The sequence below is a fragment of the Peromyscus maniculatus genome, chromosome 2 (assembly GCF_049852395.1).
Source record: "Peromyscus maniculatus bairdii isolate BWxNUB_F1_BW_parent chromosome 2, HU_Pman_BW_mat_3.1, whole genome shotgun sequence".
NCBI lineage: Eukaryota > Metazoa > Chordata > Mammalia > Rodentia > Cricetidae > Peromyscus > Peromyscus maniculatus.
The window spans coordinates 145,509,940-145,530,982 of record NC_134853.1 but is presented as its reverse complement, the minus strand read 5'-3'; the positions used below and the strand labels follow the sequence as shown (position 1 = coordinate 145,530,982).

The window sequence follows — 21,043 nt, the reverse complement described above, 5'->3', positions numbered from 1 at the left end:
GGGTGCTTGCCTCTGGGTATTCACCCCATTCCCTCTTTCCTGGGCTGACCTGGAGGGAGGAGGGGATCCACACACACGGTAATTCTAGCCAGAGGATTTCTTTCCATTTCGTCTGACCTCCCAGAGGCAACTGACTCTCAAGTTCTTTTTCCTCCCCAGGCCAGACACAGCAGCGTAAGTTGGACATTTCCCAATGGAAATTGACTACATTGCTGGGGGAAATGTTACATCAAAAGCACGAGAGTACAAGACCACAGGGATGGATGAGGCCAACGGGAATCATCTTTTATTCGGACAGAATTGAATTCAGCCTCAGGAGATTCAGCTGGCCCTGGCGTGGATGCCAGGTCATTTCTCAGAGACCCAGCCTTGCGTGGCCTGTGGGGCTGAGCAATTCATTGGGGCGTGAGCAAATGAATTCAGGATGTTGGGGGCCTCAGCTGTCTCTTGGCCTTGGGCTGAGATGCTGGCATGAGCCAGCTTGATTCCCAAGGAAGGGTTGAGAACTGACGATACTAATTTTGTCTAATGGTATACTTCTGGACTCTCATTTAATTCTCCCAACAAGCAGGATAGGCTAAGTGTTGGCTGATGTGAGGGGCACCGATGAGATCTTTCCTCTTCCCACTCACCAGGTTCCAAATACATATCAAAGAGTCTGAGACATCCTCAAGGAAAGAGAAATAAAAACAGTTAACTCACCGGGTGGTGTGGGCACACGCCTTTAATGCCAGCACTTGGGAGGCAGAGGCAGGCAGATCTCTGTGGTTCGATGTCAACCTGGTCTACAGAATGAGTTCCAGGACAGCCAAGGATACACAGAGAAATCCTGTCTTGAAAATCAAAAAAAAAAGAAAAAAAAAGAAAGAAAAAGAAACCAGTTAACTCTGTTCATAGCTGGGGGGCAGATGTACTCAGATCTGTGTAGAAGAATGAGGCAGTGCTACAGTTTGGACCTGAAATGTCCCTCCAAGACCCCAGCAATGGCTAATCTTGGTGGTTAACTTGACACACCTAGGAAGAAGGAGCCTCAGTTGAGGAATTACCAACATCAGATTGGCCTGTAGGCACAAGTCTATGAGCATTTTGTCCACTGCTAACTAGTGTGGGGAGCCTTGCCCACTGTAGACAGCACTATCCCTAGGCAGGGCCCGGGGCTACTGTATGAGACAGCCAGCAGAGGGCGGCCGAGTTAGCTCAGTAGCTAAATGTGCTCATTGCTCTCTCAACACCCACAACAGCCACTCCACAGGATCTGATCCCTTCATCTGATGTCTTCAAGCTCCTACACACATGGTGCACATACACACACACACACACACACACACACACACACACACACACACACACAAGTAATTCTCTTAAAGGGATGGAGAGTTGACTAAGCAGTTAAGAGCATGTATGACACAATCATCTCTAACTCTAGGTCCTGGCAATCCAAGGGCTTTGTGGGCACCAGGCATGCATGTGTTGTACATGCAGGCAAAATACTCATATGTATCAAATAAATCTTAAAAATATAAAAGAAAGCTAGCAGAAAGAGCCTAGGACATCAAGCCATTGAGCAGCCTTGCTCCATGTCCCTGCTTTGGAATCCATCCCTTGATGATGGATTCTAACCTGTAAGCTGAAATAAACTCTTTGTTCCTTAAGTTCCTTTTGGTCATGGCATTTGTCCCAGCAATGGAAAGTAAACTAGAACAGCCCTGTGTTGAAGGTTTGCTGCCCCGTGTGGCAACACTGGGAGAGACTGTGGTTTGTATCTAAGATATCTCCCAAGGGCTCATGTTTTAAAGATGAGGGCTCCAGCATAGTGCCCTCGGAGAATGATGGAAACCTTAAGAGGTGGGGCCGAGTCAGAGGTTTATGATGTCGGGGATCCCTTCAAAAAGGATCGTGGCGTTCCACCCCATCCTCCCTCATGAACTGTGCATGGGGGAAGGGTTTTTCCTAGCTCTGCTTTTCCTGCCATAGACCTGCCCATCATCACATGCTGTCTTGCCACAGACCCAAAAGCAAGAGGCCCACCAAGCCGTGGACCAAAATCTCCAAACTGTGAGCCAAAAGAAACCTTTCTGTTTGGAAGTGAAGTCACTCAAGGATTTTGATCCAGGAAAGGGAAGCTGACTCACACAGAAGATGGGGTCTGTGTGAGTTTTAAGAGATGGGGCCTGATGGAAGGTCTTGAGGTTGTTGGCAACATGCCCTTGAAGGGGTGCTTGAGACCCTGATGTCTGTCTTCCTGTTTCTGTTTGGCTTCCTGGCCATGAAGTGAGTGGTTTTACTCCATGACATACTACCTGACCCCAGCACCAAGTGCAAGGGAGCCTTATCAGTCACGGGACCAAGTTAAGTGTTTTCTCTTTGGAAGTCAATTATCTCGAATACTTGAGATTTTTGTTTATTTCTTTTTGTTTTGTTTGCTGTCCCAGGGGCGGAACCTAGACCCTTGTGCATCCTAGGCAAGTGTGCTCTACCACTCAGTTCTATCTCCAGCCCCGGGTATCTGATGTAGTAACAGAAAGCACAGCAGGACAAAAGCACAGATTGGAGAAGGCAGGTGACATCACCTGGTGCTCCTGAGGGCGTGGTAAGGCAGGGAGTGTTACATACTGTTGGTGGGGGTGTGATTGTGAGTGCATTTTTTTTGGAGACAGTATATTAGATATTAATAATATTTAGATGTTATTAAACAACTAAATTGCACACACATACTCTGTGACACAGCAATTTCACTGCCAGGAATTCGTTCTATAAATTTGCAAACACGCAGAGGTTTGTGAGCAAGGGCATTCATGCAGCATTGTTTGTAACATAAAATCGTGGAAACAAATGTCCACCTACCAGGGCCAACTGAGCGGTAAAATACAGATAACGTGATAAAAAGAACGAGTTCTGCACGTGCAGATATGGGGAGCTGTACAAGATAAACTGAAAGCAAATTACGGAAGAGTCTTGTGGTACGATCCTGTTTGTGGCTTTCTGATAAAAACTGCTCCTGTGCCTTTGATCGAAACATCTGGAATGATGCATGCACACACATAAACTACCAACCCTGGCTACCGCTGAGGGACCTTCACTCTGTAATTTTTACATTTTTCTCTGTTGCTCTGAATTTACTTTCATGAACATGTGTTACTTTTAAAACATAAAGAAACAAGTTAAAGAAGGAATAAGGGACCAACGCGGGGGCAATTTATCAAAAGGGAAGGAGGAATTACTGAATTTATCACTAGGAGGCAAACTCAGCGAGAGGGCCAGGGGCTGTAGGGAGTCGGGGAGGAGCTGATAGACTTTGGCAACATGGGCTTGCTGCTCTCGCCTGCTAAGCTGGAACTCCCTGGGGCTTAAACAGTTCTGCTGTAGGACTTCCAGCAACATGGCGAAGAGCAGAGGGTGGTTTCCTTCCCCACTAAGAGCAGATGGCTCAGCTGTCCAAGCACAGACGGAGGAAATGCATTATAGCCAGAGTCACTGGCAGGGATGTGCACCCTGAGAAAGTCTCCGATCAGCTGAAACAGAGTGCAGTTAGCTTTGCCAACCTCCGTCCAGCTAATGGCAGGACGGAGCTCTAGTTTGATTTCCACCAAGTCCTGGCACAAGAGTCCTAGAACAGTGGAGATGATGGCAGAGCTACAGGCATCCTGCTAGAGTGGGAGGAAGGAATCATAACTCTGAGTCAGGAATGCACCAGGAAAGGACAAGCTTGTAGAATCCCAGAATATTCGAGGAGTAGTTACTAGACAGCAGGACATCTGAGTCTTTAAGTTTTAAATTAATGATATCCTGATTTCATTCACTCACCTGAAAATGAGTTCTTCCTGTGTGCAAGACACAGGAAATAATAATACACCAAGCAAGATAAACACGGAATTTATTAGGTTGAATTAAATGAAGATACAATAGTTAATATCCAATATTTGGGAGCCCACAAAAATGGCAATTTCTTCTGGATTGGTGTAAATACATTCTGACAGAGAAAAAGAAAAAAAAAAATCGGTTGCCCAGGTAATAGCTTAATTACAGTTGTGAGAAAGAACAGCAACAGAGCGATCAAATTGGATCCAGTGTGTGTGTGTGTGTGTGTGTGTGTGTGTGTGTGTGTGTGTGTGTGTGTACACGTGCACCTGCATGTTGGCAGTCAAGAAAGACTTTCCTTTAAGAGTTAATTCTCAGGGAATAAGGATGGGGAGATTTAGCGAAGGAGACAGATTATTTCAGACCAATTCAGGTGCAAAAGTACTGGAAGGGTAGGAATCTGGAATGTTCCAGAGACTAAGACAAGAAAGGAAACGCAGCCAGCAGAGGAGGTAAAGAGGTCCCAGGGGAACAGGAGCCAGATCAAGCAGGGCCTTGTAGGCCACATTAAGGATTTGGGGTTTTATCCCGAGAGGTATCCAAGACAACTGGCACACAACTTACATCTCAAAGCTGGTAAAACTCCAGGGGCCATGTAGGACTCAAACAACGTTCCATCCCCGTGAGGGCCTGCTTTTTGGTCCTGTTGGGGTTTTGTTGCTTTACATATATTGTGTCTCTCTCTCTCTCTCTGTGTGTGTGTGTGTGTGTGTGTGTGTGTGTGTGTGTGTTCAGAGGACCACCTGAGGAAGTCCGTTCTTTCCTCCCCCAGGAAGGTTTGTGCTGAGGCGCCCGCCATGCTTGGCAGCAAGTACTCTCACTTACTAGCTATCTCCACGGCCCTGGCGTTGATGTTGTTAATGGAGCCAGGCTCTAACACTGTAGCCCAGGCTGGCCTTGAACTCGCAGCAATTCTCCTGTCTCTGCCTCCCGAGTACTTTCACCACCACAACCAGGCTCTCACCCCACTGTTTGTGCCCCACATTCATGGCCACACAACTACACCAATAGTCAGGGGCACTTAAGAATTGACATTTAAGCAGGGAATGGTGGTGCGCACCTTAACCCCAGCATTTGGGAGGCAGAGGCAGGTGGATCTCTGTGAGTTCGAAACCAGCCTGGCCTACATAGTGAGTTTCAGGACAACTGGGGATATGTAGAAAAACCCTGTCTTCCGAAAACGAAAATAAAACCACAACAAAATAAGACAAACAAACAAAAACCAAGAGTTGGAATCTATGTCCTTCCACCCTGAATCCTAGCAGGATAATGGCAGTAGGGCCGTCGCAGACAGTAGGCCAGGGCTTTCCTAGATAGGAGACTGAGGAGGTGGAGGTGGCCCAGGTCTCCAACCAGTAGCACCACGAAGCCGTAGACTGACCACATGAGGGCTGAGCATCTGCAGGACATCCACCGTGGAGCCGAAGCATATACTGAGCTATGGAGGAACACCGGCCAATGTCAGCCAGTTCATTCCAGGGGCAGCTGCCAACACCAACATCCCTTAAACCGAGGAAGAGGTCACAGGAGGCCTAGCCACCAAAAGTCCTCCCTCACATTCCTTCCCACGTCAGTCCCCTCTCCCTCTGTCCTTTCTAGGAAGGAACTCTGGAGGCAAGGCCGTCTGTAAGAGAAGGCACCTGCTGCTGAGGACATGAAGGACAGGGTGGGTTCCAGAGTTCTTGCTGACAAGCTGTGGGAAATGAGAAAGAGGCAGGAGTCCCAGAGAACGTAGCTCTTTCTGACCTTGGTGACTGGGAGGAGGGAGGACCCTCACAGGGAGACTACAGGTCAGACATGTAGAGGCACAGCTATGTGATGGAAGACCACTCTGACAAAAGCCTTTCAGCCCTTCCCAGAAGATCAGTGGCAAGGGGGCAAGGCAGAGGTGGGAGAATGGTCCTGTGCTGTAGGGACTCTGGACAGGCCTATGCGCGGTGACCTTGCGTCTGCTCTGGTGACATCTTCTCTGGGTGTACTCCAAAACTACCTGAAGCACCTTTGGGAGGACTGAAAAAGCTTCACAGCCTTCAGGCCTCCGAGGAAGTTCTGTGTCAGACTCAGAACTTCGGATAAGAAGCAAGAAGGACACAGGTCTGGGAATCACACACATTTATTTGCCGTGAGGTCCTGGGCTAATTTCTCAGCCTGGCCGTGATTGTCTTTGCTGCTGTAAAATGGAGGTTTAACTACCCCATGGGGATATTTGAGGAGAGAACAAGTAAAACTCTGAGTCTTGTGGCTGACACTGGGAAGAGACTTAATACCTTACCCTCTGTCCCTTCGAGGCAACACACGGATAAATGCACAACACCCACACAAGCACTCCACACTCAGCACAAAAATATCTAGGTGGCGCCTCACCCTCTTCATAAGGGGTGTGCACCTAAGCCAAGGTCCTCTTGCTGTTTCCGACACATACATATCCTCTCAGCTCCTGAACTCAATCTCTTTTAGTGTCAAAATCTGCATGTCTGCCCTTGAGCCTGCCTGCCTTGGCTCTGGTCCCTAGAAGTCCCCCGCCCCAAACCTCTCGCTGTCATGCCGCATTATTCCTTTTCCTCACTGCTCTCGTTGCTCCAGCTTGCTCTGGGATCCTGGCTTTAGGAACCTGAAGCTGAGCCAGATCCCCTCACTCACATACACCAGCCTCTCCTATGTCAGTCCCACAATGTGACGTGAAGAACGGGCTCAACAGCTAGCCAGGGAAGGACTCACATGTGGTAGCTGCATGCTGGGTTTGTAGGGGCACTGCGAGGACCCCGGGATCTGGGAGTGCCTTCCGGGGACAAGAGGAGGCCAACCGACTGGAAGTTGTCCTGAGCTCTTAGACTTCTGCTATGGCCTCCTGAAGCTTGGCTCCTTGGGCTCCTCAAGGCACTGCTGGGGCTCAAGATGCTTCAGCTGCTGTCAATCAAACTGCTTCTCGACACCAGGTGGCTTATCCATTCTTCCAGCACCCTGCCTCTCCCACAGGTGCTGGGCCAGCCCCACAACCATGCTTTGGAGTCCATAATTACTAATCTGCCTTGGAAAACAGGATCCCTCAATGCCAGCTGCAAGAGGGGAGGTAAAGCATGAGACTGGAGCTCCTGGCGTATGTATCCGCTTTCAAAGGCTCTAAAATGTTCACACACACTGCCGGTTCTGGAAAGTAAGGAAGAGTCGATCACACTGCGTAGGCCATCCCAGGTCTTGTGCCTGTAAATTTTCATCTTGGCAGCTGAAGCACTGAAAAAAAAAAAAAACCTGAGTTCTGCACTCAATCAGGCCTGAGTTCTCGTCTCCACATAGGCAGTCTTTCCAGACCCATATTCTCATTAGTAGAACAAATAGAGACTGAATAATAGCATTTGATGAGCACTTAGTATGCACCAGGCTGTGTTTTCTGCCATTTTCCATATTCTGTAAGTAAACCAAGAAAAAAACACACATCATTAACACCCCCTGCCCTTCTTGGTGATGAGTATGGGTAAATTTTTGTCAGTCTCAGTCCATTTTGGGAATTCCATTGTTCTTATCAGCAATTGATTTAAGGATGGATATATAACTTCATCGTGGCCAATTAGACACAAGGGATGATCTGGGGTTTTCCAAGAGAGCATCCCATTCTCTATTTACTCTTGGATAGCATGTGCAAATACACCGCCTGAAGCAACTGCAGCTATTTTTCAACTCTAAAGACAGTAGTCAGTACACTGAAAGCTGAAACTATGTTGTTTTCTTTAAGCAGCCCAATTAACCAACACGGAAACTAAGTCATCTCTGGACCCCTTGAGAGAGGGTGGGAGGGAGGGAGTATAAGAGAATGTGTATAGCACAGAGCATGTGGGGGTCAGAGGACAATCTCCCAAAGTTGGTTCTCTCCTTCCACTATGTACTTCCTGGGTGAAACTCAGGTCATTATCCAGAATCATCTCACCAGACCCCTGTTAATATTGTGACACCGTCACATAATTTATGAACTATCTATCCATCCATTGATCTATTTCTCTACCCTTGCTGTAGATGGAATGTATCACTGTGATTTCAGACACAAGATGATCCAACAAAGAATTATAAGCTGGCTGGCCTGGGATTCGTGCAAGTGAGGGCACAGCAGGAACTACCATTCAGTACTGAGCATGAAATAATACAACTTTCACCTGTGTGTTCCCTAAAGCTAATATTCCTATACCCAAAGCATCTTATAGGTGGGCAGCTAAAACATGTGCAGAAACACCAGCCTGCCCTACTACAGGCCTGCTGTGGGATGTCTTTCTGTATGCTGTGAATGTGTGTTGCTGATTGGTTGCTAAATAAAGCTGCATTGGCCTATGGCAAGGCAGCTTAGAGGCAGGTGGAAATCTAAGCAGATAGAGGAGAGGCAGAGAGATGCCAGCAGACCGGTAAGCCACAGAACATGTGGCAAATATAGATTAATAGAAATGGGTTAATTTAAGTTATAAGAGCTAGCTAGCAAGAAGCCTGCCATATGCCATGCAATTGATAATATAAGCCTCTGTATTTTTATTTGGGTCTGAGTGGCTGAAGGACCAGGCAGGACACAGGAAAACTTCCAACTACACAGGCCTATAATCTCAGCTACTAGAGAGGTTGAGACAGGAAGATTTAAGTGCAAATCTTATTTAAGCTACAAAGTTCAAGGCCAACCTAGGCAACTCAGTGAGATCTTGTTTTGGAACAGAAACAAATAGGGGTCAAGCTCAGGAGTACTGTGTTTGCCTATCATAAGTGAGATTGTGAGTTCACACTCCAGAACCGCAAAATATAAATTCTTTTCCCTATCTTCCCTCATGGGAGAAACATCACACCCCAAAAGGACTCCAGTGGACTCAGGCAAGGATGGTCTGGGGACATGACACTAGGTGTCCTAACATTTTTCCCATGAGTGATCACCCCCTCCTTCCCTCCCCCTCACCCCCATTCTCTCTCTCTCTCTCTCTCTCTCTCTCTCTCTCTCTCTCTCTCTCTCTCTCACACACACACACACACACACACACACACACACACACACACACACACACACACACTAGCTGTCCCCCCACATACACTCAGGCGTTCAGGGATGCTGGACTAAGAGCCACACCTCACCATTTCAGCAGGCGCATGTCAGCTCTGCAATTGTAAAATAGAGAAATGGCAAGAAATCTCTCGAGGGACTCAGGTGAGCACAGGCAGAAATCAGACACTTAGACTCTGCAGTTTCAACATGTAAATTTTAAAGCATGCTTTAGATGTGAATGCTTTTTGAGACAGCACCCTTATTTCTTGGGAAAGGAAATAAATATGCAGAAGCAATTTACTATGAGTTTTACTTAAAAAAAAAAAAAAGAACCCAGGTATTCTTCATGGGCAGGATTGGAAGTAGAATAAGTAGAAAACATCCTTAAAAAATATTTTTATTCTATATGTATAAGTGTTTTGCTTTCATATGTATATATATACACACATATATATACACATCTATATATATACACACATGTATATGCACATGGTACGCATATATACAGATATATGTGTATACATCTGTGTGTCTGTGTGTACCATGTGTATGTCTGGTGCTCCAGGATGCCAGAAGATGATGTCATGTGGGTGCTGGAAACTGAACCCTGGTCCCTTTGCAAAAGCAGCAAGTGCTCTTACCACCTTGGCCACCTTTTCATCCCCAGTTACAGGCACTCCTAGAATAGAGTACTTAAAGCCACTAACATCGATAAAAGTAAAAGGGAATGTTAAAGAACACTGGATCTTTTTTTCTTCTGTTCAGATAAGATTACTCTGTATAGCCTTGGCTGTCCTGGAACTCACTATGGAGACCAGGCGGGCCTCAAACTCACAGAGATCCACCTGCCTCTGGCCCCTGAGTACTGGGATTAGCATGTGCTACCACTGCCTGGCAGAACACTGGATCTTAACAGCAGACAATAAAACAGGCTATACTGTCTCATTTTCATTAAAAAAAATTAATCTGTATACAATCATAAAAAAGTCAACAGGTAGAGTTACACCAAATGAAATGATTATTTATGTATGGGGAATTAGAATTTGGGTTGGTTTTGGTTTCTTTTCTGCTTATTTCCTGTTTTCACATGACACGAAGAATGCTAATACCCCACTCAAAACAGGGCAACATGGTTATGAGGGGAGAATGGGACCTAGACAAGGTACCTCTTTTACACTGAATGACTGTGGGCCTAACAAAGTGGTAGACACTGTCGTGCGACTGTTCCTGCTGTGGTAAATGCATGAAGACTCAGTCCCCAGACTTCCAGACTGCACCAGGAATCTTCTTGCTACGGCGGCGTCTGACCACCCTCTTAGTTCGAGCTAAGAACTGGCAGGTATCCAGCAGCAGCAGCAGCCCCAAACAGACAACAGCTGGGATGTAGGTCCTCAGCGACTCTTTCAGAACCACCAAATTGAAGATGGCCCCTAGAACAGAAAGAACGAACATCCAGAAGATCCAACAACTCAGGAGTTCCAGTCCAGGCCGACCCATTCCAGCTCGGGCCCTCCCACTAAACACCCCTCACACCTCTTCCAGGAAGCAAAGAATTAGAAGACCCAAGAAATACATAGGCCCCAGAAGAGGGGAGAGTCAAGGTGGGAAGATAGGGATATGGAAACTAGCTTTCCCCCAACTCTTTCTTAATAATAATAATCCTACTGGTTCGGGGGGCTTGAGGTGGAAGTGTGGTAGTGATCTGAAAACGTGGATGACTTTAGAAATGGCAAGAATGTTTTAGTGGCAGCACAAGAGTGTCTAGCCTCTGACCCAGCAGCTGTCGTCCTGCCGGGACAGGTACTTCTACTGGCAGAACTTCTGCGAGAGTGCGTCCTAGAGAAACTCTCTGCCTCCTTGGTCAGGGGACTCCAGCTTTCCTGCCTGCGGCTCCCACATCTGTAAGGGCAGAGGTTCTCAACCTGTAGGTCATGACTCTATTTGGGGGTCAAATGACACTTTTACAGGGGTCACCTAAGACCATGGGAAAACACGGATGTTTACATTACGATTCATAACGGTAGCCAAATTAGAGTTATGAAGTAGCAATGAAAATAACTTTATGGTTGGGGGGGGTCACCACAGCATGAGGAACTGTATTAAAGGGTCACGGCGTCAGGAAGGTTGAGAACCCCTGCTCCAGACACATGTACATTAGGTGGTAGCTGCTGCTCCGCTCCCTCCAGGAAGTGAGCATGTAGGAGGAGGAGGAGCTCTTGAGGTTACACTACGGACTCACACTATGCGGCCACAGAAATGATGGGGAAAGCATGCTACTGTGTTACAACGGCCAGGATATGGTCCACGACATTTCAAAAACACCTGGTCTCAATATTATGGGAGCTACGCTCAGGCAGGAAGTGCTCCTGGTCCCAGAGGAAAAAAGAGAGAAGCAGTAAGGAAGGATGGCTAACTCTTCCTGTCATCCCCAGGAGACCCAGGTACCCCCTTACCCATCATGAGCAGGATCAAGAACTGGTTACTGATCACTTGGAGCGAAGGCGGACCCACGACCAGCAGCAACCCGGCCAGCACTTCCAGCCAGCCCACAGCTGTTTGGTAGTTTCTAGGATCTGGCTGGTAGCCGACCAACTTCAATGGAAACACCTCAGCAAACTGCTCGAACAAGGCTCTCTACGAGTGGCAGGGAATGCCTGTCAGCTGTGTTCCTCCGAGTGCAGTGCCTGGAGGCACCACAGAGACCACCTCTGCCTGTCATCAGCTCCCCTAACAAAGCCACAGGCCAGATCCAGGTTAAGGTGAGCCTGGTGAGGAGGGGGCCGCCCTACGACCTTTGGAATCAGGAGCAGACACTCCACAAGCGAAAAGGGTCACAGGGGTAGAGATGGCTTTCTCTCCTCACCAGACCTCTCCATAGATGACAGCCCAGCCTCAAATCCCTGGAAAGGGAACAGGGGTAGGGCCTGGGAAAGGCCACAGATCCTTTGTGCCAGGCCTGGTTCCTCTTCACGCGGAACATTTAGAGATGGGATGGAAAGGCTCCTTAAAGAATGGTTTCCACTTTCTCCTGTGCAGGTCCTGATCCCACTGTGGCACACACAAGCAACAGCCGAGGGGGTCTAAAGCAATCCATCGTACCCAGACCTTCCCCTGGGCCAGCCCCACCCTCGGGACTGCTTCCTACGGTCCACCAGCAGCTCTTTCTCCTACTCTGCACTCCAGTGGGTCTTCTGACACAATGTTCTCATCCACAAAGCTGCTCCAGAACCCAACTGGTTTTTAAACAAATCACGTTTTAAATTTAGTTTTATGTCGGGCTACATTTGACAGCCATCCTGGAGTACATGTGGCCCAAGGGCCACCGATGGGACTTGCAGAGAGTTTAAGCTGTCTGGCTCTTACCATATCTGCCCCCTAAAACCCACCACCTCAGGTTGGGGGCGGGGAGGAGTATGCAAGCTTGGGAGGAGGTAACAGGAGTCTTCTGCAGAGCCTGGCGGTACTGGTGGACTTTCTCATGAAAAGGAACCACAGCCAGGTGACTTCCAGGACTCCATCCCAGATTTCCCGGGACGCTGTGGAGTCTTGGTTCGGTTAGTCTACTCACCTTTCGGCAAATTACATTTTACCTTCACGGCTAGCTTCCAAGCTTACGAAAGGAGATTTCTAAAGTGGTGCAAGCCGTTAATCCTAGCACTTGGGAGGCAGAGGCATGCGGACCTCTGCAAGTTCGAGGCCAGCCTGGTCTATATTGTGGGTTTTCTGCCTCATTAGCCTCCCCTAAACCGGAACATTGAGTGATGAGTGTAGGATGGGGAGGGGTGCTCAGTCACCTTCCCACTTCATCCTCCTGGACCCCTGGGTCCCATCATTTCTCCAGCTCTAACTTGGCCTGGGGACAGCATGCTGGGCCAAAAGTCTAAGTCCCGCCTCCTCCCACCTGGAGAAGGTGCGGAGAACTCGAGGGAAGGCCTAGGCGCCCTCACGCCCGGAGGCAAGCAGCCCGCGGGAACCGAGCACTCCCGTCCTTCCCCGCGCGCCCCTGCCGCGCCGCTCACCATCTGTTGTGACACGGGGGCCGAGACCTGCAAGAGCTTAGCAGCCCCGGTGAGCGCGAAGAAGAGGCCGAGCAGGAGACGCAGGGTGCCGAGCACGAGCGCCATAGCAGCGTATGTCTCCGCCCCCGCCCTCCGGCCCGGAAGACCGCAGTCGCCCTGCCCCGCCCACCCTGTAGGCATCCAACTTCCAGACCCGCCCACTTCCCCGCCCCGCCCAATGCCCCCACCTCGACCAGCCGACTTGAGGCCTCCCCTCTGTAAGCCCGAGCTGGCGGGCCGGTCGTGGCCACGTGACCCGGCCTTTGGGCCGACCCGTGCGGGAGGACTCTGACACCACCCAACCTCTGGGTTTGCTTCTGTAAGGAAGTTGCACACTGACCTTCAGAAAGTGACTTGTACATCTGTGAACCATACAATTAATGCGCAATAACGCAGTGAACAGTAACTACAAGTTTTTCTTGTCCACCTATGCCTAAAATATCTGCCCTTCTCATCGCTAAACTGAAATAAAAATGTGAAAGATGTTTAAAGATTCACTTACTTACTTGCCTGGATCAGCAAACAAAGGGCCAAATTTGGCCAATTGTTGAGTATTTTAACAACACCAAAAAGGAAAATATTAATAACATTAGTAATAATAATCTAAAAATGATTCAACAATGTTCAAGGAATTTTCACAATAGCTGGAAATTATATAAAAATAACATATTGATCAACAGTACGTTTGTATACTGTCTGTGACTGAGCCACAGAATACTTACTGACCTTTTGTGAAAGTCGGCTACAGCCAAGAGTGATGGAACACACCTGTAATCCCAACGCTGGTGAGAATGAGGCCTGGAGCTCATGGCAAGAACTAGGAGTCTGGCGTTGGTGACGCCAGCCTTTAATCCCAGCACCCAGGAGGCAGCGGCAGGTGGATCTTGTGTGGGTTCAAGGCCAGCCTGGTCTACAGGCTCCAAAGCTACATAGTGAAACCTTGTCTCAAAAAATAAAACAAAACAAACAAAAAAGGAACCAGGCCAGTGACTACATTGCAAAGCCCAGTCTCCAATAATAATTAAAAAAAAAACCCAAGCCCTGGCCTAGAAGAAGCCCCCAAATTATGGCTTCAGACACCCCTGCTGCTTCTCCTTCCGGCTGGGAACCTGCTTGGCTCTGCTTTCCATCTATACATAGCTTTCTGAGGGCTGACGACCTGGCTAAAAACTTCTCACATTTGTTTAAACGCAAACTCAACAGTGAAGCCGTGCCATGATGCTGGGATGTGGCCTTCGGCACCTGCACACTTAGTCGTAAAGGAGAGCACTGGTTGCTGCCCTAACTTAACTCTGTTTTGTCCCTCTTTAGCTCTGTTTGGCCACTTTTTAACTGAGTCACTTTCTCCTGGAATTACCTTGAATTCTGGGAAAGGCAGAACTGACCCATAAAACATAATGTACAGTGAAGGACCAAAACTAGCCCCAAGCAACAGGGAGCCCGGCAGGGCAGGTCACACTTCAAATGAGGGCAACTGCCATTATGGGGAGGCTGTACCCTGGAGCAGTCATCTCACAGAGACCAGACTGCTCCCCCAAAGTGAGGGCAGTGGGAACTTCTCCAGTAAGATTACTAGCCTCACCAAGAAGACCCTGTCAGGCACACCCCAACCCTCCACTGTTTCCTTTTTCTATGATAGCTCAAAGTCCACATTAGCCCCTTCAAGACTAAGGTGGGAGCCTGGCATTGTGTTGAACACCTTTAATCTCAGCACTGGGGGGTGGGGGTGGGGTGGACAGAGGCAGTGGGATCTCTGAGTTCGAGGCTAGCCTGGTCTACATAATGAGTTCCAGGACAACCAGGGCTATGTAGAGAGACGCTGTCTCAAAGCACGTAACAAAACCAAGTGCTGAGGCAGGATCCCTGAATCATAACCTGTTCTTCTCAACCTGGTTCCGCCGACCCAATCTTTCTCTGCCCTTCACCATGGCTTACCTCTAACTTACGTACTGGGACAAGTGGGTTGGCCTGGTCTCTTGGGGAACTCCCTAAACAAGACGTTTCCTCTGAAACTCCAACAGCAATCTCCAATATAAAGGCTAAATTTTCTCCCTTGTGTTATTAAAATTACACATAATTATATTTAAGTTCCATAATTCTTAAATCCCTCTACAACAAAGGAAAAAATATTAAAACATTTAATCACTGAAAATACAAATACATTAGCAAATGTATTTTAGGATACTTATACAAAATTTAACACAAAATTAAAGACTCTGACAATAAGCAATATGGATACTACTCTTTCTCCTTTACTAACTTTTCTATCCTTGGAATTAATGATGTGACTGCAAGTCTCAGGGCAGGACCAAAACCCAGCAGGTTCCTTTGTTTCGATGCAGACAAGGCCGAAAAGGTGGCATCACACAAACAGACGGAGGAAAAGGGCAACAAGAGTTTCACTGCCTTTTCATGGAGTTCCGGGTGACTCGTCTTTGCGCTCACCCAAAACTGAGTTACAGACATTGATCTGTAAGCCGACTGTAAGCTCGTATCTGAAGACAATGCTGCTAGTTGTTCTTCTTCAGAGTCGGTGAGGTTGTTATTCTGGTGACTGGCAAAGGGATCAATGAGCCACAGATTTCCCGAACGCAAGTCCTCTTCTGGTGGGTAACAGTCATGGAAAATCTGACAAAGTCCTTCTAGGTGCTCAACAATAATGCTAGTGATGCTCCTCACACTTACATCTGATGAGTCTAAGAACTCAGAAAATAAAGGGAACATATCATAATCATTCTCTTGTGTGCGCTTCAACCATGTTTTTAGCTTCTTCTTAAATATGTCAACTTTATTATACAAATTGAAAAGAGTAGCCATGGTCCCTTGGAGACCAGAATTTAATTTATTTATAAGTGAAAACATATCTGCTAAATAGGCTAGCTTTGCAACCCATTCCTTGTCATGGAAATACCTGGCCAAATCTGAGTGCTTTTGATTTAAAAGTATTTCAATTTCATGTCTCAGTTCAAATAATCTTGTTAAAATTCTCCCTCTCGACAGCCAATGAACTTCAGCATTAAGTGGTAAATTCACATGCTCCGATCCCGTCTCTTCACACAAAACTGTCAACATTTGTGAATCTGAGGCACTGTTCTTTACAAAGCTTAAAATTTGTGCTGACTGCAAAAGAATTTCATGTAAGCATGGAGATAGTTTTTCAGCTGCTAAGTGCTCACGGTGAATAAAACAATGTGTGAATGCCACTGTACTCTTGGCAATTTCTTGAATTTTTGACTTTAAACGAGACCATCTACCAGTCATGCTTGTGGTCCCATCAGTACAGAGACCAACACAATGGTTCCAATTCAGAGATCTACTATCAATATATTTATTTACTAGTTCAAACACTTCAAGGTCTGTGCCCGGAGAGGACATCTCCGTACAAAACAGTAACTCTTCCTTCACATCACCACAGTCGTAGTCGATGAAGCGGACACAGCACAGGAGAAGGGTGACATCTGAGGCCTCTGGTGACTCGTCTATCTGAAGGGCAAACCACTTGGAGTCTCTGACCTTCTGAACCAGCTGGTCTTCGATATCTGCAGACAGTCTGTTGATCCTGCACCCAATTGTGTTAGCAGAGAGAGGGATGCTCTTCATTTTGTCCCCAGCACTTGAACCCAAAACTTCTGAACACATTTCTACTAAATACGGTCTAATTAATTCTTCAGCAACTGAGAACGGCTTCTTCCTGGCAGCAATTTGGAAAGCAATTAAATAAGAAGCTTTCACAAGTGACTCTTCAACTAGTAAACACTTTTTTAAAGAACTGTTTGGACATCCCATTTCAAGTGATTTTTCCTCAAAAAAGTCTATTGGCTTGTTCTCTAACTCAGAATGCTTTGCCTTCAAATGGTTAGAGAGACTTACTGGCATCACACTTTCTCTAGGTAAGATCTCTCCACAAATGACACACTGTGCTCTTGGTGAACTTTCCTTTGATCCAGAATGGATAATAAAACCAAATTTTATATATTCTGCATCATAAGTCTGGAAAAGGCCCATTCGTTTTTTCTTTGCAGGTGGAGAATCAGGTTCTTCATTGTTTCCATTTGGCAGAGGTAAATCTGAAGGAAATATTTGAATCATTGATGATATGAACGTGTACAATGATATGAACAACTGTATTATGAAAAACTGGACAAAGATCCATTAACATGATTGATTAACATTAACTTGACTCAATGCTGCCTATAAATTTTGAAAAGAACATTTAGGGGCTAGAGAACAGCTCAGTGGTGTGTATGGCACATACACATTACCTGGGATGTATGACACCCTGGATCCAATCCTTAGCACCAATACAAACCAATATGCCGCATATAAAATCTAAAGGCCAGCCAGGCGGTGGTGGCATACGCCTTTAATCCCAGCACTCGGGAGGCAGAGCCAGGCAGATCTCTGTGAGTTCGAGGCCAGCCTGGACTACCAAGTGAGTCCCAGGAAAGGCGCAAAGCTACACAGAGAAACCCTGTCTCTAAAAACAAAAAACAAACAAACAAACAAACAAACAAATCTAAAGGCTAATCTTACGAGTTTGATTGTGCTATGTACACTAGCATCTATGTCCTTTGTTGGGGGTGGGGGTTTTGAGACAGTTTCTCTGTGCAGGCTTGGCTGTCCTGGAATTTGCTCTGTAGACCAGGCAGGCCTTGAACTCACAGAGATTCGCCTGCCTCTGCCTCCTGAGTGCTAGGATTAAAGGCATGTGCTACCACCACCTGGCTCTTAATGTAGGGGTCAGTGAGAAGGCTCAGCAAGCAAAGATACTTGTCACCAAACTTGACAAGGTCGACAGATGTAACAGATTCCACCAAATTGTTCTCTGACACCACATAACCACTGTGACATGTTCCCATGTGTGTGTACACAAGCACACAAAAAATAAAATAAAAAAGAATCCCAGTGTATGGCTAGGAATGGTAGCACACTCCTATAATGCAGCACTTAGGAGCTGGAGGCAGGAGAATCAGGAGCTTAAGGTCATCCTCAGCTACATGTCCGGTCTGAGGTCTGTCTGTGATACCACATGAGACACCCATCTCAACAACAAACGAACAAACACAGTAAGGGAGGGGAGAGACGGACAAAGAAGAAAGAATCTCAGTGTATATTTACATTTTTATCAATGTAAAATATTTTCAATACAATGTCAAGTGATAAAGCTATTTACAACGGTATATAGAAAGTGGTCCAATACTTAATTTAGAAATTTAAAAAAATTTAAACACTCATATACCAGATGTCCACAGATCACAGCTCCTTTACTACTTTTTATATGTGAAGGTGTACAGAAGTTCATGTACACAAGTAAGAGTATCATTTTAAACAGAATATAAAATAATCAAATTCCCTAAAGAATTCCCTTTGACTCCTACCAAAGGAAAGGCACCCAGTGTAAAATATCCATGATTACTTTTACCAGAGTAAGCTTTATCTATTTACTTAGAGACAGGCTTTTGGTATGCAGCCCAAGCTGGTCTTGAATTCAAGATTTCCTGCCTCAGTCTCCCAAATGGCTGGGACTACAGCTCACCAGGACACCCAGCTTGACTAGGCATTTTACATAGAGGTTAGTGAAGGGACGCTGGCCAGCTTGAGTGTGGCGAGCATGGCTCTGGCAGGCTTTCTTCTTCTCCTCCATTCCCTCTGCCTTGCTAAAAACCTTTAGATTACATTTCTAAAGCTGGCTACCATGGTCCATTCCCTTATTTGGCCACTTCCTCCGGAGTCTGACTACCAAGGTCCAGCTATCCAAGTATTGAGTCTAGCAATCAAAAGCCCCCTTTGGCTCACCTAATTAACATGCCCAATCAAAATTAAACAGCTCATCCTAATACGGAGTTTCCTATCTTCCCTCTATAAACTGCCATTTACCTATGGGCCACGTCAAGTCTCCTCTCTATTCAGAGGCAGTACTTTGTCCTCTCTGGGGACAAATACTCCTTCCCCCTCTCCCTTGTTCCTTTTCCCTTCTCCCTCATTTCTATCTCCTTTACCACATCCTAGCCCATTCTAACACAGGCCTCCCCTTCTTCTCTTAAAAATTATGCATGTAAGGTCATTTGCTGCTGGTTTTCTGCCAGAGTCAGAAAGCAGACACTTAAACTTTTCTTCCCTGCTTAATAAAAGATCTCTCTGTGAAAACAGGTATCTAGGTGTGGTTTGTGCCTAATCCAGGGTCTGTGATGAAGCCCTGCTGTTCAGAAGTCCCCTTCAGTTAGTCTATAAAATAGCTATTATTAAAAATGAAAGAGCTGGGCAGTGGTGGGGCACGCCTTTAATCCTAGCACTTGGGAGGCAGAGGCAGGCGGATCTCTGTGAGTTCAAGGCCAACCTGGTCTACAGAGTGAGTTCCAGGAAAGGCGCAAAACTACACAGAGAAACCCTGTCTCAAAAAACAAAAAAAAAAATAGAAAGGAAGGAAGGAAGGAAGGAGAGAAAGAGGGAGGGAGAGAGAGAGAGAGAGAGAGAGAGAGAGAGAGAGAGAGAGAGAGAGAGAGAGAGACTGAGACTGGAATTATAGCTGTGATAAAAAGCAAATCTCTGAATTCGACACATCAGCAAAACACACACACACACACACACACACACACACCTTTGGGCGGAGCTGGCTACTAAAATCATTGAAAACATAAGGAGTATGGGAGTAAAGCACTACTATTGACTGGAGCAATGTTCTTACACCTTTCCATGTAGGAGTTCCCACAATTTTCTATCACTGACACCTCAGAACTATTATCTGTTCTCTCAATAACTGACAATTAAATAATTAAATGCAGAGTTTAAAAAAGAAAGAAAAAAGAACTAAGGCTTATTCACGAATTCTTTTAAGCAAATATGTATGTCAGTAATTATAATGGCTTATCTGTACATTTGAAAGAGCAATACACACATGTGAAATGTTTAACTCTACACACAATACTTTGTGTGCATATGGATGTGAAGTATGTACCATTTCACACTCAAGAAGTACTTACTGTCTTTACCTTTTTATTAAAAAGAAAAAAAAAAATCAGAAAACAAACCTTATACAAGGTGCCAGGACACTTACCCGTCTGGCATGCAACATGGTGGGTATGAGGTCTGCAAAAGGTAGCCTTGGTCTGGGTTGCTGGCCTGCACAATATGCCTTTGTTCTTCTGAAGCGTGGGAGGCTGCAAAGACTGGAGTCTCTCAGCAGCTGCCAGTGTACTTCCCTAGTTAGAAACAAATCCACAGGCCAGAGTGTTTTTAGCAACTTTCCAACAACCATACTGCTACCAGATAGAAAGCAGGGTTATCCTATGGAAGAGCAGTTACAAACAGCAGTCTGAGGGAGAAAATAACAAAACCACTGTGATGGTTTGAAAGAAAATGGCCCCCATAGGGAGTGGCCTTGTTGGAGGAAGTGTGTCACTGTGGAGGCAGGCTTTGAGGTCTCATATATGCTCAAGCCAGGCCCAGTGAGACAGACCACTTCCTGTTGCCTGCAAGTAAAGATGCAGGAATCTCAGATTCATCTCCAGCACCATATCTGCCTGCACATCACCATGTCTGCCTGCATACCACCATGTCTGCCTGCACACCACCATGTCGATGCATGAAGATAATGGACTAAACCTCTGAAACCATCAAGATGTGGATTCTCAGCTGTTCCTAATGTCACACTTTTGCTCCATCATCATGAATTCTTGCCCTCTGAAACTATAACCCCAAATTAGATACTTTCTTTTATAAGTTGTCTTGGCCATGGTGTGTTGTAGAATATTGTTTTAAGATGTGTTACTTTTGTTTATGTTGCATTTGTTTAACTCTGTGAAGCTGTGTTACTGTGCCTGTCTAAAACACCTGATGGTCTAATAAAGAACTGAACAGCCAATAGCAAGTCAGGAGAAAGGATAGGCAGGGCTGGCAGGCAGAGAAAATATATAGAAGGAGAAATCTAAGAGGAGAGATTGAGGAGTGAGAGAACGAGGAGGACATCAGGGGCCAGCCACCCAACTACATAGCCAGCCACAGAGTAAGATTTACAGAAGTTAGAGAATGGGAAAAGCCCAGAGGCAAAAGATAGACGGGATAATTTAAGATAAGGAAAGATGGCAAGAAACAAGCCAAGCTAAGGCCGGGCATTTATAAGTAA

At 46.4% G+C, this 21,043-nt stretch overlaps 2 protein-coding genes across 15 annotated transcripts in view; both read right to left on the bottom strand.

The window, feature by feature from the left end:
- Positions 1 to 5,955: 5,955 nt before the first annotated feature.
- Positions 5,956 to 13,020, bottom strand: Tmem35b (transmembrane protein 35B). 3 transcript variants are annotated; one of them, XR_006069628.2, is made up of 4 exons: positions 12,883 to 13,020; positions 11,317 to 11,497; positions 10,030 to 10,293; positions 5,956 to 7,263 (listed from the first exon to the last, which is right to left on the bottom strand). XR_006069628.2 is itself a non-coding variant. In XM_006987448.4 (3 exons), exons 1-3 carry the CDS (start codon positions 12,985 to 12,987, stop codon positions 10,115 to 10,117), a joined length of 465 nt encoding a protein of 154 aa, XP_006987510.1. In that variant the 5' UTR covers positions 12,988 to 13,020; the 3' UTR covers positions 9,859 to 10,114. The 3 variants fall into 3 exon arrangements, 1 of the variants encoding a protein (XP_006987510.1); XR_001579674.3 differs by having other exon boundaries at positions 5,956 to 7,089; XM_006987448.4 differs by lacking the exon at positions 5,956 to 7,263 and having other exon boundaries at positions 9,859 to 10,293.
- Positions 13,021 to 15,043: 2,023 nt separating this feature from the next.
- Positions 15,044 to 21,043, bottom strand: part of Zmym6 (zinc finger MYM-type containing 6) — a 43,827-nt gene continuing 37,827 nt past the window's right edge. For 10 of the 12 annotated variants that reach the window (XR_013049331.1, XR_013049332.1, XM_076565084.1 and 7 more), the window contains 2 exons: positions 19,976 to 20,120; positions 15,044 to 16,988 (listed from right to left, as the gene is read on the bottom strand). Coding sequence is in view for 10 of the 12 variants with exons in the window: in XM_076565084.1 (XP_076421199.1) it covers positions 15,160 to 16,988; positions 19,976 to 20,120 (1,974 nt within the window). In the remaining 2 variants the exon portion in view is untranslated. The remainder of the gene's footprint in view (positions 16,989 to 19,975; positions 20,121 to 21,043) is intronic. The other 2 variants (XM_076565087.1, XM_076565088.1) reach the window with 1 other exon arrangement.